This window comes from Sus scrofa, chromosome 1, assembly GCF_000003025.6.
Source record: "Sus scrofa isolate TJ Tabasco breed Duroc chromosome 1, Sscrofa11.1, whole genome shotgun sequence".
NCBI lineage: Eukaryota > Metazoa > Chordata > Mammalia > Artiodactyla > Suidae > Sus > Sus scrofa.
In genome coordinates, this window is record NC_010443.5 from 267,256,436 (window position 1) to 267,283,684 (window position 27,249).

At 54.7% G+C, this 27,249-nt stretch overlaps 1 protein-coding gene across 2 annotated transcripts in view; it reads left to right on the forward strand.

The window, feature by feature from the left end:
- The window catches only part of LMX1B (LIM homeobox transcription factor 1 beta), an 83,590-nt gene that overhangs the window by 49,163 nt on the left and 7,178 nt on the right, over positions 1–27,249 (forward strand). For both annotated transcript variants that reach the window (XM_021101982.1, NM_001258424.1), the window contains 2 exon segments: positions 24,500–24,732; positions 27,022–27,203. In XM_021101982.1, coding sequence (XP_020957641.1) covers positions 24,500–24,732; positions 27,022–27,203 — 415 coding nt within the window.

Sequence of the window (27,249 nt, forward strand, 5' to 3'; positions counted from 1 at the left end):
CCCCTAGCCCTTCACAGAGGAGCCTTGTTTGTTTTGCCCGCATAACTCTGGAGACTATGTCACAGGCCCCAGCCCCCCAAGTACCCCACTCAGCCCAGCACACTCCCCGACCTGATCAGACAGATAGGCCCAGAGCGGGGTCGGCACGCTCCTCCTCCCCCAGACCAGACCATCAGCAGGGAGCTGAGCCCTGTCACCTCCCAGACCCTTCCCCTCTTAGAGCCTCACTTCCCTTGTCTGTGTCACGAGACCAAATGTGATATGGCCTCTACTAGTGCTTAATGAATGCACAGGTTGTGCAAAATCTTTCCTGTCCTTGACCAAAGTAGTTTGCCTTTCTGAGCCTTGAATTCTCCACCTGCAAAATGGGGAGGAAGGTCTCTACCTCATTAGAGGGGATGAAACATTAAATAAAATGATGCGCATACAGTGCTCCGCATGGTGCTTGGCACTGAGCAAGGACCCTTTTGGTGGGGATGCTTTTTTGCAGGTAGGGCTGCTGCTGTGTTGTTGTTGTTATTACTCCCAGGTGGGGCGCGGCGTTCCCATCAGGGCCTCCTGCCTCTCTGGCCTCCTCCAGCTCAGGCAACTGCTGCCTAGTCCCCCTCCTCACCACACCGCCCCCCAACGGTAACCTGATTTGGGGGGAGGGGCAGCGCAGCCTGGCACAGCCCATTGTTTGGTCCCCCCTTCGAGCTGGGGCCGCGGAAGGCAGGGGCGGGGCTGCCAGCCGTGTGGTGACATTCCGCAGCCCTGCTAACCACTGCTCCTGACTCTGGTGGCTAAATTGAGTCTCGGTTTCCTTAAAATGACTATTTATTGCTTTAATGCAGCATTGAGTATTTACTGAGTGTTGGCAAAAGGGCTCACCCGGCTCAGGGCAGCGCAGCCTCAGGCAGCGGCAGCAGTGGGGCTGCTCCAGGAGGGCTCCTCTGGAGAAGGGGGGTGGCGGCCCCTCTTTCCCAGAGAAACAAAGGCCCCTCTGGTGCTTCGAAAGCTGGGCTGCAGGGGCGGGGTCACCAAGTCTCTGATCCGGGCCACCCCCTCCCCAGGTGGTGTGTGTTTAGGAGGAGTGGAGCAGGCCTGCCTGACGCCCCCCACCGCCCTCACCAGCGTGGAGAATCTGGCCTTTGAACAGAGCCGGCACCAGCTGCCACCCGCCCGCCCCCGGGCAGCCCACCTCCTGGGCGGGGCCAGCCCATGCCAGCCTGGGGGCATCTCAGCTGTGTCCCCCGCACAGAGACCCTCATACACCCAATGAGGGGGGCGTGGGCCCTCCCTGAGGGCTACACCATTGTCTCCAGGGTTAATGCAACACTGACCAAAACCCAGAAGGAGCCAGGCATTGAGAGGCTGCTAGTGCCAGAGAGACAAAGATGGGAGGGGGAGGAGGAGGGGGAGGAATCGTCTCCTCGGAGCTACCACCGCCCGGCCAGGCACTGGGCGGAGGTGCTGAGCCCCAGAGCTCAGTAATCCTCCTGACAACCCATGAGGAAGCCACTATATTGGCCCTGTTTCACAGATGGGAAAACTGAGGTTTGAGAAACCAAACCCAGGTCTGGCTGCTCAGCTCCCCACTTCCCAGAGGCCAGCCTGCAGGAGGACACCAGGGCATGGCAGGCACAGCAGGCTTCCTGAAGGAAGCACCTGCTGAATAGCTGTGAAGGACAGAAAGCATTCAGCCAACCAACAGGCCGGGCCAGGAGGAGGGACTGCAGGGAGCAAAGGCAGCAAGGTGGATGGGCGAGGCTTTCAGGGTGCAGTCCCCGAGTGAGTGAGGCCAATCAAGCGAATAGGACCAGACCTGGGAGAGCTTGCCTTTGTGGGCTGGAGCCTCAAATCCACTTCTAGGAAGAGGCAGGGCAGGCAGTGAGGGGGAGAGAAGACAGAAAATTGAGGGCAGCGACTGAAAGGGCAAAAGGAAGAAGGGAAGTGGGAGAAGTTGTTGAAGTGGCCGCAGTGTTGAGGACAACAGCTCAGGTGTCTGGCCTTTCCTGTGAGCTGGCACCGTTCTGGGTGCTTCATGCGTATTGAAAATGTGGACAGAGAGCTTGGGCTGGCTGAAGAGGACCCTGGAGACACACTCAGATGTGCAGGCTGCTCTGGCTTTTTGCCCAGCAGAGGGACTTGGCTTCTGAGCAGCGTGACATGGTTTGACGTTCATTCCCAAAGAGCCAGGAGGAGGCAGAGAGAGCCAGGAGGCGGCATAAGGCCCAGTAGTGTGGGTGTACAGAGAGAAGGGCCCGCAGAAGCGCCACGTGGGCAGAATAAGAAGAGGAGTAGACCAGGGGCCTTTGGTCCTGGGTCTCAGCTCTGGGAACACAGTGGGGACCACCTCCAGAAGAGCTGGTCAGGCAAACTGAGCTTAGAGGGAAGGACAGATTGGACTGGGGCATTCTCTTTCTTTTTTATATTATAAAAGTCCTTGTTGCTTATTTAATAAATCCAGACCAAGCAGAGGCAAGCCAAGCAGAATGGTACAGTCCTCACCCTTTGCCCCACCCCCTTCTCAAAGGCAGTCAGTGACTGATGGGGAACATTCCAGGCCTTTCCTACATGTGTGCAAGCATGTCCTGTGCACATGCAGTTGGCTTCCCTTTTTACAGCATCTGTATCTCCTCCGTACTGTTCTGCTCCACACTCGTTTGTTCCACTTAACAACATGCTGAGGACATCTGCCCGTGTCAGTGAGTGTGGATTTACCTCTGTCTTTGTAACCACGACATAGCAGTCCAGGGAATGGGTGAGCTTTGATTTATTAACCCATTTTCCCCACTGACAGCCTTTTGGGCTGCAGCCAGTGCTTCACTGTCACACACACAATACATCAACATCCTGGTACATCTATCTCTGTGCACATGTGCCGTGTGATGGGAACTGGGGTATAAACACATTGGGCAGTGGTGCCCTGGGGGCACCTACTCGGAGCAGCCCAGGAAGCAGGTGGGTGAAGGGATCGGGAGCCCAGGAGAGGGAGAGGGGGGCATGAAGGGGGGCTCAGTGCTACAGAACTGGAGGTGGTAGCTGGAGGGCATTTGGCATCAAAGTGATAACTGAAGTCATAAGGGGACAGAGCCCTGAGGGTCCTGGCATTTAAGAGCAGGTGAAAACCAAGGGGAAAACCAAGACCTGATAGTATCCTAGTTTCCAGAAGAAAGGGATGGCTGAATGTGGTAAATGGCAGAGGAGGGCATCAAGCCCCTTACACAGTCCTGGCACATAGTAGCTGCTCGATAAACGTTGGCTGGTTAAAGGAATGAAAGAATGAATGAGGCCCTTAGGTCTGGAAGGTGTTAATATGATTTCAGCTGAATGGCAGATTGGGGCAAGGGGTGAAAGCTGAAACCAGGTTGAGTAGGGGAGAAAGCACAGGTGAAGATGTGGTAGCAGTGGGTGTGGAGAGTCTCCTCGAAGTCTGGCTGGCCAGGGAAGGGGAGAGGTGGGCAGGCTGAAGAGGTGGAGGGGCAGCTGTGTGTCCTGGCAGGTTAGGAGAGGGAGGGTGAGGAAGAGATGCTGAGGAGTCTGGGGCTTAGGGACAGGAACTCTTACTGAGGCCAGGAGCCCACAGGGACCCCAGTATTGGAGGGGGTGTGGGAGTCACTTCCTGAGCACTGTCTTGGGCTCTCAGCTCTCACCCTCTCCTTGTAGCTTCACCAGAACCCTGCGGAGGTAGATTATAACCTCCCATTTTATAGATGAGGAAACTGAGACTCTGGAGATGAAGTCATGAGCCCAGGATCACAAAGCTAAGATGAATCTACATCTTCCAGACTCTGAAGAAGCCTCCACCTCTGTGCCCCCAACTTTCACCCTAGCCCTGGCCCTCCTGGGGTGGTACTTAGCAAAGCGTGATACTCAAATAGGAGCTAGAAGCCCTCAGGGAACTGGTTTGGTTCCCTTTACCCACAGAATGGGGGAGCATTTGTATTTTTTCCTCCTTTCTTAAACGTCTTGGGTGCTTTACTGGGTTTAAAAAAAAAAAAAACAAAAACAAGATGCAGTCGGAGTTGTTTGCCATTTAGAAATGGACACAGAGACTGTGATGGGCCTGGGGTCCAGTCCAGCCAGGGGCTATCTGGGCACCTGGAGCACTGGGCAGCCCTGGCCCTGCAGCCTGAGTGGGGAGGGAGCATGGGAGGAAGTGTGCAGCTCGCACAGCAGAGAAGATGGGAGGGCATTCCACGAAGCCAGCTGGCAGGAGGGATAGGTGGAGAGGTGACAGTGTGTACAAGGAGCAGAAGGGAAGCAGAGCAGGGATCCAGCTGAGGGCTGGGACCTCACGTGTCTAAGATGGGACGGGGCTAAGGGGAGCTGGATGGACAGGGCTAAGGGAGGCCTGAGCAGGGCTGGGCAAGAGGGCAGAAATGGGGATGGATGGCTTGCAAGGGAAAAGGACTGGGGGCAGATTGGAGTTCGGAAGAGGAGGCAGCCAATGAGCTGGGGGCCCTGGACTCGCCACAAACCAGCCTCAGCCTGTGGGCTGGCCACTTTCCCCTCTGCCTGGGCCTCCTGCCCCATCCAGCAATAGCCCATAGCCACTTTCAGGGTAGTCAAACCTTCCTAGACATTTTCTTCTGTAAAAGAGCTTTACTTTGGTGTACTCTGTGTGTGTGTGTGTGTGTGTGTGTGTGTACCTGCTGTCTAGGTGTGTCCTTGGGCATTTGTGTCGGCCTCTGTCTTTGTTTCCATGTGTCATTTGCGTCCTTGTTTGTCCAGCCTCTCTTATGTTCTTGTGTGTTAGTGTAAACCTGTGCTTCCCTGTATGTCTGTGCACAGCGTGTGTCTGCAGGTGCCTGAGTATACCTTTGTATGTGCCTGCAGGTTTCCCTGTGTAAGTAGATGACATTCCAGTCCCCTTGGTGTGTTGACAGTGTGTTTGCATATGTGTGTCTATAGGTGTACATATGTATGTGTTAGGAATGGGTCCCTGTCTGTGTACGTGTGAGGCCATGTGGAGCTGGGGCGGGGGGGCAGTTGTATCTGCAGCGGGGCAGAAAGGGAGCCCCAAATCCTTTGGAAACTGAGCAGCCCCCTTCCCTGCCCCCACGCGGATCCTCCAAGCACCCTAGGGCCACAGTGACCTCAGCAGAGGTGAGGGAGGCCTGTGAGAGGGAGGAAGCCTTTGAGGAGGCTGAGCGCAGGGCTCCTGGGCCTGAGATTAACAACTGCAGGCGGGCCCTGCCTGACTGACAGAGACCCCACCTTGGCAGCTTTTCCAGAAACCTGGCACTGGGAGGTCTTCTAAATCTGATTCCAAGAGTACCTCTGGCCTGTGCCTCTAACTCCCAGAATGGAGGCCGGCAGACCCGGGTCCCCCAGAGCATCACAGGCCCTAGATCATCACAGGGGACACCCCTCTAATGGGCAGATCCATGAAACAGCCCCGAGAGCCTCCCGTGGCTACATACACCCATGTGATGTCTCCCCTGGTGCAAACGAATGTGCATCTGTGTGTGTACGCGTGGGGGTGGAACGTCTGAGTGTGCTCTGAGATCAGCCTGCAGACGTAGTTATGCACATGTGCAGCCTTGAAAGGTGGCAGGTATTAATGTGTACCTGAGTATGTGTGAACTGGGTGTGTGCACATGGGCGTAGACACGCATGTCTGTACATGCAGGCATATATGAACAGCAGGGTGGGGCAGATACAGATGTTCAGGTGAGTGTGAGTGGCTGCACATGCATGTGTAAGGATAGGTGCCTGTGCAGTGCAACATCCACACCTGTATTGGCAGGCACAGGTAGGTGGATATGGGGGGCTGTAGACTCTTGGCGCGTACAAGCCCTGTATGCACACACGCGTGTGTATGTTTGTGTGGAGTCCTGGGTACGTGGTGGAGGAGACTGTGTACACTGACCTCTTCTCCCTGATCAAGCTCACTGCTACCACGTGGTGGTTGCCTGGTGGGAGTGCAAGATAGACAGACAGCTGGGGTGTGGAGACAGAGGAGGGGGGCATCCTAGGAGGTAGTGTTGGGGCGATGGAAGCTCAGGGCAAAGACACCTCCCCAACACTCCCAGGACTCGGCATCCCGGACACGAGTCTGCGTCCAGCTCACCCTCCAATCAGCAGGATTCAATCCCACCCCAGTAAAGCCAGCTCTGCTCCACCACCGGCCGGGCTATGAGCTGGGGGAGGGGACATGCTCGGAAATTGACCATAAATTTCTCAAGATGCTTTAATTTTTTAAAAGCCCCACGTAGATGCTTTGCATTGCGAAAACCCACAAATATTGGCTAAATGAGGTGCGCCAGCGGAAGGCCTGGCCAGACCCACAGCCCTCCCCTCCTAGCAGCTGGGCCACGGCTCAGCCGGGGCCCCTGGCCTGGCCAGTGGGGCCGAGGGGCCCATCTTTGTTCCGAGCAGGGCTCAGACTGCAGAGTGGCTGGGTAAATAGTCGCCGCAGTAATCGCAGGCTGATTCCAACTAATTAAATCCTGCGCCAAGAGCCCACTCCAGCCAGTATCCCGAGAGGCCACGAAAACACAGACACCCCAGACGGGGCTTTGCTCCAGGTCGGGTCTGGTGCTCTAATCCCGTATCTTTTGAAAGATAGGCGCGTCCCGGGATGAGGGGTCAGCGGGCCTGCCCTGTGCCGAGCGGTGGAATTTTTCAATAACCAGCAGCTGGGTCACCAGGCACACAAAGGCAGTGTAATATCCTGTGGGCTTACGCGGGGAAAGAGCTCAGGCCGTGCAGAGCCAGCTCCCTCCAGGCCTGGGGCGGCGGCCCCCCACAGCCCAAGCCCCTAGCGGCCAGGCCTCCGCTCCCCTCCCACCAGAAGGGCAGAGAGAGCCTCTGTCACAGCCTCTGCTGCCCCCTCCTCCCGAACCCGGCTTCCAAGAAAATTCATCTTCCTTATTAAAAACCAGCCTTGATGCTCTCAGGCCCCAGCTGCAGTGGTGGGAGGACCTGCCCCTGGCAGGGCTGTGGGGACCAGGCCCCTTCCAAGGGGCAGCAGACGCTCCTCCTCAAGTGGGGAGGCCACACTGCAGAGGGCAAAGGTCTCCAGCTCTGGAGTCCGAAGGCCGGGGGTTCAAATCCCACGGGCCTGAGGAGATCCCGGCTCGTGTGTGCGCTGGCTGATGACCGAGCAGGGTGCTCGTTTGTCCCTTCTGTGAGTGGGTGACCAAAGCATGGTTGCTGTCTCTTCCCTCCCCCAGCCTCAGTTTCTTCCACTGTATAATGGGGATCAGGGGCCTTCCCCACGGGCTCTGGGAGAAGCAGGGTTTGTGCCCCTGAGGGGCTCACACACTGTAGAGGGCTGTCCTCGGCGGGAGCCACGCAGCACATGTGAGAGTGATTAGAAGCTGCAGAGACCCAGTTGATTTTATTTTATTTTATTTTTTCTTAGAGAAACAATAGTTGCCCCCTCTCCCGAGTCTGGAATGCTTTACGCCCAGGGTCTGGGACCCCTCATTTAAATTGGCTGCGAAGGGACAGGCGCTGTGAACCCAGGGAGGAGGTTGTTAGGGATGGAAAGCCGGGGCCCAGGAATTTACAATCCGTTACTTGAGAGGTGTCCTGCCTACCCCTCACCCCATCCAGGCCTTCGCAGGACCAGCATGTGCCGTAAAGATGTCACATTGGGTGGGGGTGCCGAGGAGGGATCCAGGGCCTAGCCTCAGGGGTAGAGGGATGAACACAGCCTGGGACAGAATCTGGCTGCACCACGTCCAGCAAGATGAGCCTGGACCAGAGCGTCCCTCTCCAAGCCTCGGCGCCCTCTGTAAAGCAGGACACAGAAAGCCCTGGCTAAGTGGGAGCATTTGTTTTGATCATGTGCCCCCCCCACACACACCAGTAATGCCAGCTGTGAGGCAAGTGATGGCTTGGTGTGATGAGGTCCACAGACCCATGGGGCACCCTGCCACAGGGACCTGGTCAGAGTCGTGCACGTCTTTCTGCTCCCCTGTGCCAGGCACAGTGCTAGGAACTCTGTTCACATACCAAGCAAGTAGCTCTTTTTGTCCTTTGCCAAATCACACACGGACCTTCTCTCTTATTTCAGGCTGTGATACTTTGTAGCTGTGAAGCTTGGTGCAAGGCACATTGCCTCTCTGAGCCTCAGTTTTCTCACCTCGGAAATGGCTGGTCATTTCCCCTGCCTTACAGGGCTAGGAGCACAGTAGGCACTCAGTACCCAGTGCTGTTGGTGCCAGGGCAAGTGGAGAGCCTGACCCTAGGGGCACCTCCCAAGAGAAAGGACATTGGAGGGGACCTGGGGGAGGGTGCGGCATGCTGGTGATTAAACACTGTGGGCACCTAGCAACCTGGGCCCCACGAACAACGCACCACCAGTCAGGAGGGTCAGATTGAGAGCCACCTAGGAGCCTGATGATGAATCAATGTGGGCACAGGTGTCAAGGGACTGGGAGGACCCAGGGGTTGCTCAGGTAGAGGTGCAGGGTGGCTGTTGGTGGCCTCAGGGAGATGGAGACATGGGTCTGGAGGCCAGTCAATGAGGTCAGCTTCCCTTGAGGCATCAGAGGAGTTACGGTTGGGACATTGAGCTGCCCAGGTGCTGCCCAGGAGCTGCCCAGGTGCTGTAAGAAGGGCTGAGGGCAGGCCTGGCATGGGGCCCAGGAAGCCTGGAGAGTCCGCCTTGGGAGCCATGCCTGCCCTGAGCAGACATATTCCCAAGAGGTGATTTGAGAAGGTGATTCCCCAGACACCCCAACTTTATCAGGTCTCCAGATTCTAGACATTCAGCTTCCACTCTTGGCAGAAAGTGAGCATCGGGGAGCATTGCTGCAAGTCTCCTGGACAGAGAGTAGGCACCTGGGAGTGAGCTCTGCGACCAGACCAATCAGCATTTTAGTCACCACCTCCTAGAGACCTGAGCAAAGACATCCTTTTCTCAGGGGTGGTGGGAGGAGCAGGGGTAAAGGGTGCAACCCCAAGGAGAGATTGCAAATACCCTGCAAGTGGTGGTGGGGTGGGGAGAGACTGTGCTGGGGTTGGGAAGCAAAGTAAACAGCCACTGCCCAGTCCTCTCGACGGCTGTGGCCAGGTACACAGGCCTGTTTGGACAGCTGCCTTGTCTGTCCGTCTGTTTGGGAGATGCTGGCTGATAGATGGGGGTGGGCTGACTGTTAACCCCTCACTGCCTGCACTGCCACGTGCTCACTGCCTCCTTCATGGGTACAAGGAGGGCAGAGGGTAGTCCTGGCTGCTCCCACCTCAGCTCTTCCCTGTGAGGACACCTCTTGCTCTGAGTCAGGGACAAGTTCAGGGGGCTCCAGGGCATGGAGGGTCTACCCCCTACACCTCTCCCGCCACGGAGCCAAGGTCAGAGAAGTGTGTCCCTGCCAGTGGTGACCAGGGGCAGAATCTGTCCCATCTGTCCAGAGCCCTCCTCCTCACCCCCACACAGTGCCTAAGGAGCCTCCTCTACATTTATTAAAAAGCCCAGCTGCCAGGCTTCCTCAGGGCTGCCCTTCTCCACAAACACTGTCTCAGCCTGGAGTGGAGAAAGGGGATTCAGGGCCACCAGCAGCAAGTCCCTCTAAAGTGAGAGCTAGCAGAGATGGGGCTTGATGCCCGCTGTTAGGGAGCCGGGCTCAGATCTGGAGACCCTGACTTGGGGGCAGACCCCAGACCCAGTGATGAATCAGACACCGCCTGTCAGTGCAGTGAGGCCAGGGTGACCTTGGATCTGGTGTCTCCACACCATCCCCCATCCACTGCTACCTGTCCCCATCTCTGCCTGGGCTTGTCCATCCACCACGCAGGGTCAGGTCAAGGGAACCACCCTGGGCTCCTCCCACCCACCCCAGGCCCCAGTCCATCTCACTCAAATAATCTGCCTCCTTCTCACACCCCTGCACCCCCGACTGGAACCCCGGTGCCTCTCACAGGCAGGGCACCACAGTGATCCTCTTAACTGGTCTCCCAGTTCACGCTCTGCACTCCTCCACCCTGGGTCCCAGCTCTTCAGCCAAAAGGATCTTTTAAAAATGTAAATTACCCAAGCCACGCCCCATTTAAAACATTTCAATGGCTTCCCACGGCTCTTGAGATTAAGACAAAAATCTTTTAAATGGCCCACAAGGCCATCTACAGGGCACGGGTTAAATAAATTAGGGTTTGATCATACAATAGAGTATTGAGCGGCTGTAAAAGGAGGTGCTCGAGGCCAAGACAGGAGTCCTCGCCAGCAGAAGTGCAGGTGGGTGGCGAGGGGGAAGAGAGGGGCACCAGGAGAGCAACATGTAATGTTTGTGTTAAAAAAAAAAATGGATAAAAACTCCTCCAACCAATCCTCATTTTCTAAAAAAAATCAGGGCAGGGGACTAATAGATCCCCACAGGCTTGTGTATCGTATGTGTGGGCCATCTTGGGAAGGGGGCTCCACTGGAAGACTTGGTTTGTCTCTGGAGAGGGGATCTGCGCTGCTTAGGGACGGGATGAAGGCGACCGCCTTTTGTACAGTTGAATATTAAACCATGCGATGCACTACCTATTCAAAAAGACATTCAATTATTTTTTAAATACCCCCAATTTAAAAAGTAGATGGTCTGGGAGTTCCTGCTGTGGCACAGTGAGTTGAGAATCCCACTGCAGCGGCTCAGGTCCCTGCTGAGGCACAGGTTCAATCTCCAGCCCAGTGCAGTGGATTAAAGGATCTGACGCTGCCACAGCTGTGGCATAGGTCGCAGCTACAGCTCAGATTTAATCCCTGGCCCTGGGAATTCCATATGCCTCTGGCAAATAGATGGTCTGCAAGACCTTGCACACTCCAGCTGGCCCTGCTACTCTTCTTCCTCTTGTCCTCTCCCCGCCCACCCCCGCAGCTTTTATTTCTTTTTATTTCTGACTAATGCTGTCCAGTCTCAGGGACTTTGCACTCACTGTTTCCTCTGCTGCTTCCCATCCTCACCTGGCTGACCCTCCTTCCTCTCTGTCTTCAGGAGAGTAGGCTTCTCTGACTCACACCAGCCCCCCCCCCCAACCTGGGCTGGATCATGAGCCATTCCACTCTTCCCATTCACTCCCTTCTAGGGTAGGTCCATGTGGGCAGAACCAACTAGTGGCTTGTTCACAGCTGCCCCTGCGCCCAGCATTGCGTTTTGTACCACATCCGTATTTGAGGGACTGGGTGAACTAGCAGGGGGAGAGGGTGCCCTGGGAATTCCAAGGAGAGGGCTCTTGCTACGGGGGGTGGTAGGTGCCCACCTGGGCCTCGAAGCAGGATTTTGTGCGACTCACAAAGTGCCTGTACTTCAAAAGCAGAGGGCAGTGCCTGGCCCAAAGCCCAGGCAGCTGAATTTCGTTCTCTAGCCCCGGGAGGCTCTGTCAGCCCCCGCTCCCCCACGCCCAAGCTGAGCTCTGTGTCTTGGTCAAGCTACCTGCCTTCTCTGCGCCTTAGTTTGCTCCTTAGCAGAATCGAGGCGTTGACAGGAGTCTCTCAGAGTTGCTAGGGGCGAAGCCCTCGGATCCCAACGAGAAGGCGCGCACACAGTCGGCGCTGGATAAATGCGGGGGGAACCGCTGTGGGCGCGGGGAAAGGGTTAAAGCCGGGCGCTTTTTAATTGTCAAATGACTGCGGGCGATTAGCGCTGGCAGCTTCCTCAATAATCGCTCTTCTCTGTACCTGCTGGGAGCTTAATTAAAAAACAAAGAGGCTCAATTTAAAGGCCATTACTATGCTAATGCGGCCGGGCAGGCGGTGATTAAGCGGCTCGCGCGGGCGGCGGGCGGCCGGGGCGGGGCGCGGGGCGATCAGTTACCCACTAAACGGGCGGCCGGGCCGCGGGGGCCGGAGCGGCGAAGCGCGGCGGGGCCGGGCCCTGACCAGCCCGCAGCGGCCCGAGCGAGCGCAGAGCTCCGGTGAGGGGGTCTCCCAGAGGGTCTTGCCCCCTGGCAAGGAACCCGGGCTGTGGGGGAGGAAGTAAACGCCCGTCACACTTCCAGGGCCACCTCCTCCGCAAATTCCCCTCCAGCCGCCACCTGCCTTGCGTTCCTTTAGTTGGCTCCTCTCCTCCACCCCTTTCTCAGATTCTAATCTCTCAAGCCCCTCATGTGAGGCACGTGTTCTGCCCACAACTGTGGCTGTGCCCTTGCAAAGTCAGCTGGGCACAGGCTGGGAGCAGGTCCCAGACGCTGGGGCATTTGCTCCCCTGTCCCCACCCATCTTCCAGATCTCCAGGAAGACAGGGCAGTGGTGTTTACTAGCCAGGCTGACCTGGGATGGGACCCTTACTCAGCCAAACCCCCTGGGTGACCTGCATAAGGAAGGGACTCCTGCCTCCAAGGGGGAGTCATGAGGCACAGGTGAGGCCCCACCTGTGAAGTTTTGAGCACAGGGCTGGTCTGATTCCCAAGAGTGTGACAGAATGTATGCCAAGGTGTGGTTCAGAAACGGGACAACAGGAACACAGGTGTGTGTGTGTGTGTGTGTGTGTGTGTGTGTGTGTGTCTGGGGGGCAGGGGGTGCTTAGTCCAGATCTCATGAAGCCCTCAGTAATTGGGCTAACAGTGTTATCTCTGGTCGCATTAAGAGGAGTATGGGGTAGGGGTAACGGAGGAGATAGCTCTCCTTGCTCCTGGAGGACTGGGCTGAGCAGTGAGTTGCTGGGTGCCATGCCTCAAGGGCTGTTTTGACAAACTCAGGCTCAGGACCAATCTGTAGAGAAACAGCCACCAGAACCTGCGGAGTTTAAGCAGGAGAGGGAGGTGGCAGGGGAGGGATCACTCTCTGAGTAAGAAAGAGCACACTTAGTTTATGGGGTCCCAGCTGAAGCTGGGCACTTGCACCCCATATATGACACTACAAGGCTGTCTTGACACATGGTTTTGACCCTGAGAATGTTTTCACTGGCTGCCTGGCAAAATTTGTGGTCATCAACTGGTAATTTTGTTGCTTACATTAAAAACCACCCTACCTGAGCCTGGGGGAAATTCTCACTTGGTAAATGAACCAGTACAAAATACAACAGACAGCAGTGAAACTACCATGGTAAAGTGTGTCACTGGCTACAAATTAACCGAAGAATCAAACCCTGATAATCAGTAAGAGGCAACACAAGCACAAACCTGACAATGGAGCAAAGCTTTATTGAAGCTTTTTCATGGGAAATAATTTATCTCAATGAAAATAATTTTAGTAAAATAGAAATGGGAAAAGTTGTAAATTATTAAACGGCACTAGAAAGAAAATTGATCAAAAAATTAAATTGCCTTAATGGAATATGTTCCAGAAAATACTTACTCAAAGGAAGTTTATCAAAGTGGTTTAAGCCTAATTAAAATGCTGTGGCCTGTGTACACAAAGTCCAAAATCTTTGGAGTCAAAATGATGGGAGCAGAATGTCAGCTTGGTCAGCTGTTAGGCTCTCCAGTAGTGCCCTGGATTTCTTCTTCTGAGACCTCCTTTCCCCTAGAATACCTCTTCCTCGTTACACCAGGAGCCCCCTGAGAAGAAGTGACCCTGTGCCTTGTTCTCCATTGATTTTTCATCACCTAGCATAGCGCTTGGTCATGGTGGGTGTTTGGTAAATGCTTACAGAATCAGTAAGCCTTGTAGTAAAGGCTTAAAAGGCTTTCAAGAGGAGGAATTGTGGTACACGATTTGGCACAGAGAGCCTAAGTATGTGTTAGATGGATGCATGGGTACATGGATGTGTGTGGATGGATGGGTGGGGGATGACTGGATAGATAGGCAACTGGATGGATAGATAGATGGTTCTCTGGCTGAGTAGCTATGTGAGTGGGTGGCCAGATGGATGGATGGATGGATGGATGGATGGATGGATGGATGGATAAATGGGAACAAAAGAAACCTGATCTTTTTAACCCAACATTCAAGGTTTCCAGCTTGATCCTTCTCCTTTCTCACCTATGCTCCAACCTTTCTGATGGACTGACTGTCTCCCTAACCCTGAAAATAGCCTCCATTTTCTTTATGCCTTTGCTTTTATTCAACCTCTCCCTCCCAGAATGGCCTCCCTGCTTCTCTGCCCCTACCTACACAGAGCCCACAATCTGGAATCAGATACATGCCTGTTTCCATCTCAGCCAGACCACTTGTCCCATTCAATCTTTTGCACTCTTTACAGCCCCCTTCTCCAGGAAGTCAGACTGCTCCCCAGCCCTGGCCCCCACCCAGCTAACTTTACACCTCCTCAGGCTGTCCTGGATCCCTCTGTCCGTCCTAGGCACATAGCTCTGGGCCTGGCCTAGTCTGTCCACTCAGTACTCTGGAAAGAAACTCAAAGACCTCTGTATCTTGCAGAATGGGGCTTTTCATTTTCTATCCTTGCTGTCCTTCACCCCAAGGCCCAGTCCAGGTCATAGGTCCACAGCTCTGAGCTGATGGAGCAAGTGCAGAGACATACAAAGTGAGGGACAGGGAGGAAGAGGCTGAGGCAAGAGAGGGCTTTAAGCGCAGGGAGGTCCAGGAAGCCAGGTGTCAAGACAGGAAGACTGAGCTCAGGAGTCCAACATCCCAGCTTCCATTCCAGCTCTGCCACTGAGCAGTTGTGCTACCCTCTCCAAGCATCACTCTGTGAAAAGAGTGGCAGTGCTTACCTCTAAGGAGGGGAGGAGACTGTGCAAATAAGGCACTGGGCCTGGTATATAGGAAACAATAATCTTAGTAAGTAATAATATCAATAATTATGGCTGCTGGAGCTGGTGACTCAGTGAGAATGGAGGGAGGGAACCTGGGATCAGCCCAGAGGGGTTTGATATGCAGGTGGGAGGACAGGGCATAGAGCCTGGTTCATAGTAGGTGCTTAGTGAGTATTAGATGGATAAGTGAAGAAATGAATCATCAAATGAATAGAATAAGCCACTGAAGGGGGGTGCCAGAAGAGGGAAGAGGCTCAACCCAAGGGTTAATGAAATAATACAGCTAAAGCCCTTGACTTGGGGCCTGGCCTGGAGCGCGTAGACCTCTGATGCATGTCAGCCTGGGCTGCAGGGCAGGAAGAGTCAGGTGGGAGGATGGTCAGAGGGACGTGATGCTCCATCTTTCACCTGTCCTGTACTATTGATTGTCTCTCCCTGATGTCGCCAAGAGAGGTCTGGGTCCCCAGAGGTCTGGGTCCCCAGTACCGCGAAATGGAAAAGAGACTCCTGGGGCAGAGTCTGGGTCTTGCCTCTCCACCCCTAGGGGTCAGAGCCCCAAAGGTAGAGATTCATTATCAGGTGCCAAGCCTGTGCAACTCAGTCTGTAGGGGTGGGTGGGTATGTGTGTGTGTGTCTACCCTGGTGGCTTCTAAACAGCATCTTCAGCCTGGGGCCTCTCTCTGAACTCCAGGCTCATACATGCAGCTGCCCCTTGGACACATCCACTGGGCTGTTAGAAGGCAGCTCAGATGTACCATGTCCAGAACTGCACTCCCAACTCCCCCCTTCCCCACCTCACCTTAGTCTCCATTTCACTGAATGACAACTCCTTCCTGACTATGTGCCAAATGCATTCTGGGTAGGGTGACTTCTCAGCACTTCCCCTGATCTGAGCGCCATTATCTTTAGCTTGGCTTATTGTGACAAACTCACAAAGCATCTCCTAGCCCCACACAGCTGCTTGAGGAACCTGGTTAAATGTCAATCAGCTCACATCTCCCCTCCGCTCAAAATCCTCCCTCCAAAACTCCACATGATCTGCCCCCACCCTGCTTCTACCTGCAGCTCCTAGCCCCTTCCCCTGTTGAGTCTCTTTGTCATTTCTCCAATACCCCAGATACATTCAGGCCTCAGGTCCTTTGCACTTGCTATTGATTCTGCTGGAAATCCCTTTTCCCCCCAGACAGCTCAGTAAGGCCTCTGGCTGTTCTTTCTAAACCCCTTGGTCACTACACACACACACACACACACACACACACACACACACACACACACACTGCTCCTTTGCCTCATTTATTATTCACATTTGTCACCTTTTGTTATGTTCTGTATGCTAGAGATTTATCTATTTGTTGCCAGTCCTCTCCCCCATTAAATTAGAAGAGAAGCTGGAGGGGAGCTGGTGTTGGGAGAGATGCGCCCCGCCTCCAGAGAGTGCCTGGCACATAGTAGGTGCTAAATAAATATGTGCAGAATCACCGAATGTGTGCCTGCCCTGCCTGGTTGGCCCCTGGATGGTACCCGGGGCTCCTGGCTGGGCCTGTCCCTCCCTGCCCCGGCCTGTGACCTCCAGCCCCAGCTGCGGGGCTCCCGACAGCGCCCCAGGCCGGGATCAAAGAGCCTTGGAGCCAGCCGCCCCGCACAGCTGGGTCTGTGCGCCCGCAGGAAGCGCCGGGGCAACCCTCGCGGCAGGCCAGGCCCCGGCGCGGCGAGGCTGCGGAGAGGCGCTGCGAGGCCCGCGCGCCGGCAGCCGCCGCTCCCAGCGACCGGCCACGCCGAGCATTCCAGCCGCGTGATTGACGCGCGCACCGGGCCCCCGCCTGCGGCTCCCGCCGCCGCCCGCCTGGCCCGCCGCCGCCGCCGCCGCATCAAAGCAGATGTTTGCAGCTGGTTTGAGTTGGATCCCCATCAACAGGCCCCTTTTTGTCTCAAAATAAAAAACAGCTACGCCCGGAATGATAAGGACGCGGCAGGCACGTGGGGGAGATGTCAGCGAGCTGGGGAGGGAAGCGGCCAGGCAGCTCCCTCTGCCTGCTCTAACCCCATCAGCTTCTCCAAGTGACAGGCAGCCTCCAGCAGCAGCAGCTGGACCCCCAAGAGTGTCTGGGGTCCTGTCCCCTCGGCTCCTGTGAACTTCGTCTCATCCCTCACCAGGCGTCATCACAGACACCGCAGTCCCAGGAGCCATAATAACATGATCTACCTCCTGAGCGCTACTGTGTGGGGGCCTGTCCTAGGGCTCTGTGGCCATTCTGCCCCAGAATCCCATGCCAGCCTATGAAGGTGTGGCACAGAGAGGGTAAATGTGAGACTGTGATCACATAAGGTGGAGACCGTGGTCTCGGTTTTCAGACTGGGGAACAGGTTCAGAGGGTAGAGGTGGCTTGCCGCAGTCAGGCAGATGGTAAGTGGCAGAGCTGGGATTGAGATGCCTCAGACCATTCTTTCTGCCTCCAGGTCCAGGCTCTTTTAACTATGTGTCATGTCACCTTTTCCAGGAAGTCCCCAGCTGTCCTCTAGGTTGACTGTCATGCCTTTTGATGCCCCCTAACCTTCTGAGGGTACCCTATTAAAGCACACGCCATGCTGTACCAGCTCACATGGGACGAGGTTTGGTCTCACTCTGTCGCCCAAGTATCCTGCATGAGCCTGGCACAGAGTTAGTCTCCTTGGGTGTTTGCTGGGTAAATCCATGAAGGCGTGGCCAGTGGGGACAGTGAGGCTTCGGTTTCAATGCCTAGCCTCCTGGTCCCTGTGGAGAGTGTTCCCAGGGACTGTGGGACTTGGCCCTGGAGAGGCCCTAAGGGAAACCAGGGCCAGAATCTGCCAGGTCCCCAGTGTAGCCCTGGGTGAACTCACAGAAGCTCATATTTCAGTGATGTGACTGGGAGCTTCAGACTGAAATTGGCGGTGCAGAGGAGAAAGTTCCAGAGCCTGCACTGGGCACCATGTGAGACACAGACTGGGAAGGGAAAGGGAGCACACACGTGCAGAGATGCCCACTGGGCCAGGCCTTCTGACATCATACTGATTAAACCTCAGAGGATTCTCAATCATCAGGTGAGGAAGGTTATCAACACCCCCATTTGACTGAAGAGGAAACTGTGGCTCAAAGAAGGAATGTGAGTAATCCAAGGCCACATAGCTGGTGCTGGAAGTGTGGAAAGCCACAGCTCTGAGGATGAGGCAGGGGAAGCTGACAGAGAGCCCCTGAAGGAGCAGGGGAAGGAAGAGACACAGGACAGGTCTGACTGGCCCACCTTGAGTCAGGTGTCCAGGCCTGGCCCATTGGAGGGAGCCATTTTAGAGCAGACGGCACTCCCAGGGCTTTCCCTGTGTACTAGAGATGAGGATACAATGTGTGTGTGTGTGTGTGTGTGTGTGTGTGTGTGTGTGTGTGTGTGTGTGTGTGTGTTGGGGGGAGGTGTTACTGCGGGACTCCCAGCCTAACAGGGGGCATGTATAAAACTTTGTTGATAAAAATTGGGACACAGGAGTTCCCGTCGTGGCTCAGTGGTTAACAAATCTGACTAGGAACCATGAGGTTGTAGGTTTGATCCCTGGCCTTGCTCAGTGGGTTAAGGATCTGGCATCGCCATGAGCTGTGGTGTAGGTCACAGATGTGGCTCTGATCTGGCACTGCTGTGGCTGTGGTGTAGGCCAGTGGCTACAGCTCTGATTAGACCCCTAGACTGGAACCTCCATATGCCACTGGCACGGCCCTAGAAAAGCCAAAAAAAAAAAAAAAAAAAAAATTGTGACACCGGACTCCAGGTGTGTAGTTGTAAAGGGGGCAGGGGAGGGAAAGTTCACTTATCTTGTTAACTGGTAGTATTCTCAGGATCCCCCATCCTGGCAGAAGCAGAGTATCTAATATTCTCTTGTCCTACCTGGCTGCCCATTTAATTTCTGCAAGGTTATTCATTCATTCAACAAATAGTAACTAACCACCAACCCAATGCCGGTCACTAACTCAATGTCAGAGGAAAGGATAGGGGGTTGAATTAGACCTAGTTTATTTCTAAGTCAGTGGGGACTTCAGACACAAATACCTGGGTCTGTGGGCATCAGGGAAGGCTTCACAGAGGAGGTGACATGTGAATTGGGTCTTGAAGAATGAAAAGGAGTTCAACAAGAAGCAAAGGAAAGGGGTTGAAAAGCCAGGCCTTGGAGTCAAATGGAATTTTTGGTGCTAAGGAGGCAGGAAGAACTTGCTGTGTTCAGGAGCCATGAAAAGAATGGCAGCTGGAGCAGAGCATCTGAGGCCAAGTGTAGAGTGGGGCCTTGAAAGCCGTAATTAGATCTTTGGGCTTATCCTGAAACTGTTGGGAGCTCTTGGACTGAGAACCCAGTGAGGAGCTACCTAAACTGTAAAATGCAGTGACAGGGGTCCAGGGATGGCAGTACAGCAAGGAGGGGGCAGAGGAGCAAGGGCAGTGAACTGGTGCTAGAAAGTCTCGGCAAGTTAATGGCAATGATCAGTATGATTGTGGTCACCACTTATTGAGCCCGTTTCTTGTACCCAGCTATGATCCCCACTGGACAGATGGAGCCAATGAGGCTCAGAGAGAAGGGACTTGTATAAGGTTCTAGTGTGAGGGGGTGACAGAGTCAGGACTCCACGCCTAGTGCCTGCTGTATGGACTCCAAGATCTGAGGATGAAGATGGGCACTGAGAGGCTGGAGGGCCCCCAGGACTGCATGAATCTCTGCAGGTGTCAATGTGTTAAGAGAAACTAATTAATCAGATTTGTAATCCATAGTCAAAAGCTCCAGAAAAAAAATGTTCTGTTTATTAGCTTTATAAGTTTAATAAATTGAGCATTAAACAAAAAAACCAGTAAAAAACTCAGAGGAGATAGAGATACGTTGTCCTAGCCTGGGACTCTTTAAAAGAGAAGGTCATCCCTAAAAAGAGAATTTTTTTTTTTTTTTTTTTGTCTTTTTGCCTTTTCTAGGACTGCTCCCGCGGCATATGGAGGGTCCCAGGCTAGGGGTTCAATCAGAGCTGTAGCCGCTGGCCTACGCCAGAGCCACGGCAACTCGGGATCCGAGCCGCGTCTGCAACCTACACCACAGCTCACGGCAATGCCAGATCCTTAACCCACTGGGATCGAACCTGCAACCTCATGGTTCCTAGTCAGATTCGTTAACCACTGTGCCACAACGGGAACTCCAAAAGAGAATTTCTTACTCTGTAATCACAGATGATCCTGGGGGAAGGAGTGTGTTTGTGGTGGGGAGAGGTTCAGTTTGCACTAAGAAAAACCCACCCAGCCACATGTACTGGTGCTAGGCTTATGTCAAGTAAAAACAACTTGGCGTTTTCAGAGCTTTGAGGGCAGACAGACGTGGGCATGGTACTCACAGCAAAGGGGAGGATAAGTGATGAATAGAGAAACATTTGGATGCACAGAGCAGGGAAGGAGTCCATCGTGATGCTGCTGTGTGACCTTGAACCTGCCCTCTACACCTTCCTGTGTTCATCTGTGAAATGGGGAATGGGAACAGTGTCTTCCTTTTAAAGTACTGTGAGGACTTATTGAAGTGATGCAGTTAGATGTTAACTGAGCTCAATGATATTCATGAGACAAACAGAATTAGGTCAGACAGAAGCTAGAAGGACCCATCTAGAACCCAGGGTGGTCATGAAAGGGGGGCATGTTGGGACTAAGTCAGGAAGGCTGCTCCCAGGGACCTCTGGGAGACCCCAGCAAGGGTAGTCAACAAAGGCATGTTGGACTCTCATGGAACAAGAGAAAGGCAGACACCAGCTCTTGTGGAATGCCTTCTTCATGCCAGCACGGGGCGGAGGGCTTCACACATGTTCAGCCCTCCCAACAACACTGTAATTAGATACCATCATTCCCATTTTACAGATGAAGAAATTGAGGCTCAGAAAGAGTTAAATGTCTAGATCAAAGTCACACAAGGAAAAAGCTATTGAACCGGGAGAGAATCCCAGGCTGCCTTCCCCCGACACTGCTCCCCTCCCAGGTGGCCCTGTCTCCCTAGGGAAGGTGGGTGGAGCTCCCACAGACCAGCTTGGGGTGGGGACCAATTTGCCCTGCTTCACAGGATAATATTGGTTGGTTCAGCATTCATTCAACAAACATTTACCACTCATCTTAGTGTGTACAGGAACTTGTGCTCAACACGAAAGACGCTGAGGTGACATGGGGAAGGTGGACCTAGAAGTATGTACAGTCCTTAGGAGAAGTATCTAAGGCTATAGAGAAGAGTGACTTCCTGGAAGAAAGGATGCCTAAGCTAAATCCTTCAAAATAAGCATGTATTTGTCAGGCAAAAGTTGGGGATGGGGGGAATGGCTTCTGGGTTATAGGATCAACAGTTCACATGAAAAATGGGGAGGGGGCTGTGTAGTCTGCCGACAAGCCTGTGTGTCTCTAATGTGGTCAGGAGGCTGCCATCTATATTTGGAGCTTCTGGATTACAGGAGGAGCTGAGGTGGTCAGATTGGCACTGAGAGGGCGGGGCAACTAGGAGAGGCCCCGGGTAGCTAGCTGCTTCTGGGCCAGAACTTCACAGCTGCCCCATAGCATCCCACCATCCCCTGACCCCAGGGCCTGTCCTGTTCTGGCTTCATAATCCAAGAGTGGGAAACAGAAACACACCCATCTGAAATCCTCAACCCAGCTGTTGTTCCTATCTTACAGATGAGGAAAGTGAGGTCACAGAGACAGTCAGGATGGAGAGCAGGACCTGGGCTCCAAATCCAGGGCCTTTGGTGGTGTCAGGCCCTTTCACATCAGGCTTCAGAGTGTCTCTGAGGCAGGAGCAGAAGGGAGGCAAGAAGCCTTGGAGTCTTTCAGCCTGAGCAACTCTGCATCTCTGGTCAATATTTGCAACTTCTGGGCGGCACCCCCGATCACTCACTCTGTGCTCACGCTTTATCCTGGCAACTTACTGCATTTTCACACTGAGAAGCAGGCAGTGTCATTGAGCCCATTATACAGATAAGTAAGCTCAAAGAGAGGAAATTACTTGCTCAATCACAAGCCAGCAAGTGTTAGAAACAGGCATTGAACCCAAGTCCATCTGATTCCAATGCCATCTGCCAGTGGCTGGGGCTGCTTCTCAATGGCTGTTTCCACCAATCCTTCATGGTGGGCGGGACCAAGGGAGTGAGTGGGAGCTCACAGAGAGGAGGGGATCCTGCTGGCACCCCAACCCCTCCCACACATGCCCTTAGTAGCTCTCACCCTGGCTTGGTAGACAAAGGCAGCCCCATAATTGGGAGCGAGTATTTCATGCATCCCCCCCGATGTTTTATTGTGTGGAGAGATGCTTGGAGACCAAACGGATGGCACATTCCGTTTATAAAGTGTGCACAGTTTGTTTTATTTCCCGAGTTTTTGCAATCTAGATAACAGATGATGCCCCGAGTGGCTGGCGCTGCCTCTGTAATGGCGGCACCGAGCCTTTGGAGAAGTATTAATAATAGATTGTGTTGATGAGTTTGGAGAAAGTAGCAATCGACCCCCTGCTGCCAAGGCATTAGCGCGGCTGTTCTGAAGGAAGCCTGCATGATGGCAGCATGTGCAAATGCGGGTCACCCCCCTACCCCTTCCTCCAGACTAAGAGGGCCTCCTCTCCGGGAGCCACCCAAGGTGTGCCAACCCAGCCTGAGGCCCTGGCCTTGTCATGCTGGCACAGAGCTGCAGCCCTTAGTGGGGCCCCTAGGTCAGGAGATAGAGTGTGGGGAAGGGGACAGAGAGGCAGTGAGAGGGGCAAGGCAGAAGTGTCCTCCACGTCAGAGCAGCAGATTCTGCAAACCTGGCTCCTTCCCTAGCCCCTTGCCAGAGCTGGAGGACCAGCCAGATTCTAGGGGCCTTGGTTTAAGGTGCCATGGACAATGGTGCAGGTTGCACCCTGAACAAAGGTCTCCAGCCAAAGGGCCAAGTTGGAGCTGAATTCAGCTCATGTTCCCTTTGTGAGGGGCCAGTGGGTTCCTATCTGCCTGAGCCTCTGTATTCTCCAAGCCTTCATTTACCTGCTTCGAAAACACTCCCTGAGGCTTCCTTGAGGAAGAAGTGGGAGCTGACAGGGGCTGGCGCAGTCACTCTGATGTGGTACTCATTCAGTGAGTTAGATGCTTACATCATTGTATCCCTCCCTTTGAGGAAGGTCATGTTGACATCCCCATTTTACAGAAAAGAGATTAGAGGCCTGAGATGAGCATAGAGGAGGCCACATCCCCCAGACTGGGGCATCAAAGAAGGCTTCCCAGAGGAGGTGGCATTGGAGTTGGGCATTGCAGGATGAGTAGGAGCCTGCTGGGTAGACTAGAGGTGGATGACAGGGGTTGCTGGGGTGCCCTCAATTTGAGTGCCTTGGCCAGTGCCAGGGCAGCAGGCAGAGCTCAGATTGGGCCTGTCCACAGCACCCCACCAGCTTGCCATGGGTGGTACTGATGGCAGCCCTGAGAAGGGAGGCAGGCCGAGAGCTTTGCATTTATGGCCATTTCTGTTCCAGAACCGATTAGTAGAGAATTGCAGCTGTAATCTGTGCCTGTGCTGACGGGCCATAAAGAGGGATGGGATGTGTGCAGTGCTCCCAAGGTGGCGCCCGCAGACGTGGCCCGGGGACGCGGGGAATGAAAAATGGTTTTAATTCCCTCCCAGCAGCAATAATTTGATTCTTCATAAATTTTTCCATCAAAGTGTTGTTGAAGCTGAGTTCCCACAGAGCAGGGCACGTGACAAGGATGGGGGGCCAGAAGGAACGGTCAGTAGGTGCGGGCAGACAGGGCCATGCTGCTCAGACCCTTCTGCACACTGGCTAGAGCCACAGAGACCCCACTCCCACCCCCTCTAGAGATGGAAGATGGATCCTCTCTGTCACAGATGGACCAGATCAGGCCCGGGCACAGAGCTGGCTTCCTCATTTACTATCCGTGTGACCCTGAGAATGTGACTCTGCCTCTCAGCAACTCAGTTTCCTTATCTCTAAAATGGGATTAATATTTGTTCCTTCCTCATAGGGTTGTTGCAAGGATGAAATGCATTTCTGCATGCAGAGAACTTACAAGAGCAGGTAGTTCATATGTGCTCTGTGAATACCTGTTCATGGAGGAGATTCCTAAGCTGAAATGAGGGATGAGCAGATGTTAGCAAGACAAGGGCCAGTGAAAGAACATGCCAAAAGGCCAGTGGGATGGTGCTCTGGAGAGACTGCAGGCTGCTCTATGGGCTGCAGCCTTGGGGACCAGAGGGTGAGAGAAGAGGCAGGATTGTAGAGGGCCCAAGCGCCAGACTCAGGAATTTGGAAGTTCTCTTGAGGGCACTAGGGAGTTATGGAAGAGTCTGGAGCATGGAAGCAGAATGATCATATGTGTGTTTTGGATAGATGCCTCTGGCTCTCATCCTGGAGGGTGAGTTGATGGGCTGGAGGGGCCAGGAACCCAGGGAGGGCACTGGGGCAGCCCTCAGGCAGGAGAGGAGGGACCCAGACTGGGTGATGGGTTGGACAAGGTTGAGGTTTGCTTGGATGTGGGAGAGAGGTGGGGGCAGGGAAGAGGCAGAGCAGGTACTAAAGTGAGGGTGGATGGGACCTGTGGGATGCCTGTCCTTCCCCTCAGGGCAGGGGCTGACCTGGATCTCAGGGAAGGTTGGAACTGACCCTGCACTCTGCCCTCTAGTGGCCACTGTGTCTCTGAGCCAGAAGGGCCGTGAGCTGATGCTCCCAGGAGAGGGCACCTCTGGGCAGGATGCCCCGTGCTCACCCTCGGGCCACCAGGACCTTGCGAGCCAAGGGGTAGGGCTCCCACCATTTAGCTTTGTACCCTGGGAGGGCCTCTCCCACTTGGCCTGGAGGGTCAGGGTGGTGGAAGAGGCGCTCTGTGGGCAGTGCCTCTGGGAGAGACCCTGAGCCCAGCCAATGCACCCACTTTGTGCACCTGCAGGCTCTTCGCGGCCAAGTGCAGCGGCTGCATGGAGAAGATCGCCCCCACTGAATTTGTGATGCGGGCGCTGGAGTGCGTGTACCACCTGGGCTGCTTCTGCTGCTGCGTGTGTGAGCGGCAGCTACGCAAAGGCGACGAGTTTGTGCTCAAGGAGGGCCAGCTGCTGTGCAAGGGTGACTACGAGAAGGAGAAAGACCTGCTCAGCTCCGTGAGCCCTGATGAGTCCGACTCTGGTGAGCAGTGGCTGGAGCTGGGGCAGGTGGCTGGGAGGGGAGCTTGGCAGTGCACTGCAGAGGGCCGGCCACCCTGCTGGAGAATTCTGCTCCTGACCCAGGGCCTGAGCTACACCCAGACACTGCAACCACATCCGATGCACAAGTGCCCTACTGATGTGTTCAACACACACATGCATGTGTGCAAGTGCACACGTACGTGTGTGCACAGCCCCACAAGCACACAAATGCACCTGGACACCATCATGCACCCATGTAGGTACATGTTATTACAAATGCACACACACAGAAGTACATAAAATGCATGTGTGAATACCCATGCCCAAGAGTATAAATACACGGACTCGTGACATGTGTAGACATGAGCTTACATGCCCAAGCATGCAAAAGCCCCACACATGTGCATACATGCCTCAGCACACATGTTTAGTCAGCATCTGTGGGCATGGCTGCACACATTTATCCACATGCTCACATGTATGGCAGTTTGCACACAGGTGCACACACACACACCCTGCTTGCTGGCCTGCCACCTTCACCCTCTTCTCCTTGCTGTGGCCTCATCACAGCACAGCCCCACAGGGGGCTCTCTCAGCACCAGGCCTGAGGCTACAGGCTGCTGTTAGGATACATCCTCTCTCCTTCATTCCCCTAGAGCCTCCAGCAGTGGGAATCAGCGGCCCCGGCCGTTCCCTGTTTCCCAGCTGGGCTACATGGAGAGACTGGGGCCCTCTGTGGTGGCGGGGAAGACTCCAGTCCCCTGGGGGAAGGCTCCTCTCTACCCTGCTCCAGCATCCCAAAGACTCTGCCAGTTTGGAGCCCTCCTAGCCAGCCAGGAACAGTCTTAAGGAGGGGGGCTGGTACCTTGTCATTCATGGGAGTGGTGGGGATAGACTGGAGCAGGGGGCATGGGGAGGTGGTGCCCTGGTCTGCCAGGGCTTATGGAGGAACCAGAGCCCATGGTCACAGGACCTGCCCATGAGAAGGAGCACTGTCACTGCTAGGACCTTGGAGGATATGTAAGCTCCCCATCCATCTGTCCCTCTGTCCATCTCTGGGCAGGGCACCATGGCAGTCAGGCTACCTGAGCTCCTGTGGGAAAGCAGAGGCCATCCAGGTGCCAGTGGCATGTTCACACCAGGCTGAGGGAGGGAGTCTTGGAGGGGGGGCCCCCTCCACAAGTGCTCATCTCAGAGGAAGATGGGCAGGAGGGAAAGGAGACCAGTTCAGACTCTAGGGCAGCAGGAGGCATGGGGTGGGCAGAGGGAGTTGAGGGAGGCTCTGCCATCTGCCTGGGGCTGGCATCTCTAAGACCCACAACTTGGGTGTAGAAGTGGCTGTGTGTGCATGGTGGGTGTGGGTGTGTCTTTGGGTGAATACACATGCTTCTGCGTGCACATGGGTGTGCCTGCTCAGCTGTGTGCATTCCCACCTGTGAGCATACACCTCTGTGTGTGTGCGCACACGTGCACATGAGCATGCAAGAGAGAAAGAGAGGGCAAGCCATGGCCATGAATATTCCTGTGTGAGAACATCTGGAATGTATGCATCTTTGCATGTCAATTCTTAGTCCTTCAAAGCTCCAAGGAAGAAGGCTTCTCAGAGTCTCCTCTCTGAGCCCTGAGGCCTGGATGGTGCTGGGCTAGTGCAGTGAAAAGTGATTTTCCCAAAGGCTGACACGCTGGGCTGGGGTCTCCCAGGCACCCGAGGCCATCAGGACAAGGTGGATTCCAGGCAAGATGAGTCAGGGGAAGCCCAGGGCCAGTACGAGCATCTCTCCTCAGGAAGTTCTGTGTGCCCTTCCGTGTGTATGCACAGAGGCACGCACACAGCCACGTGTGTGCACCTGAGTGTATCTGCAGCATCTGTGCCTCTCCCCATGTGGGCCTGTATCTCTGCCCTGCTGAAAGTGTGCGTCTGAGTGTGCAGCCATGCGTGTGTGTGTGTGTGTGTGTGTGTGTGTGTGTGTGTGTGTGCGTGTCCATGCCTGCTCACCTGGGTGCCTTCCTGTGCATACAGTGTGGTCAGCAGAGCAGGCTGGAGGGCTTGGTTCCGGTCCCCCACCCCGCCCCCGGGGCCAAGATAAAGAAGTGAGGAGTGTGTGCTGAGGAAGGGGACACACAGGGCACAGGTTGGGGGAAGACAGGAGCTGAGAGACCAGATTAGGCAGGGGAAGTGGGTGGTCTTTACCCTGAGGGCATCAGGGTGCCATGGCAGGTGATGGGATCCCATTAGGCAGCAGGTTGCCTGAGGACACAAGGCTGATGGGCTGAGTTGTGTCTCACACAGTGAAGAGCGAGGATGAGGATGGGGACATGAAGCCGGCCAAGGGACAGGGCAGCCAGAGTAAGGGCAGTGGGGACGACGGGAAGGACCCGAGGAGGCCCAAGCGACCCCGGACCATCCTCACCACACAGCAGCGAAGAGCCTTCAAGGCCTCCTTTGAGGTCTCCTCCAAGCCCTGCCGGAAGGTGAGGGGCGGCTGGGCTGGGGTGGGGGCTGACACCCGCACAATCG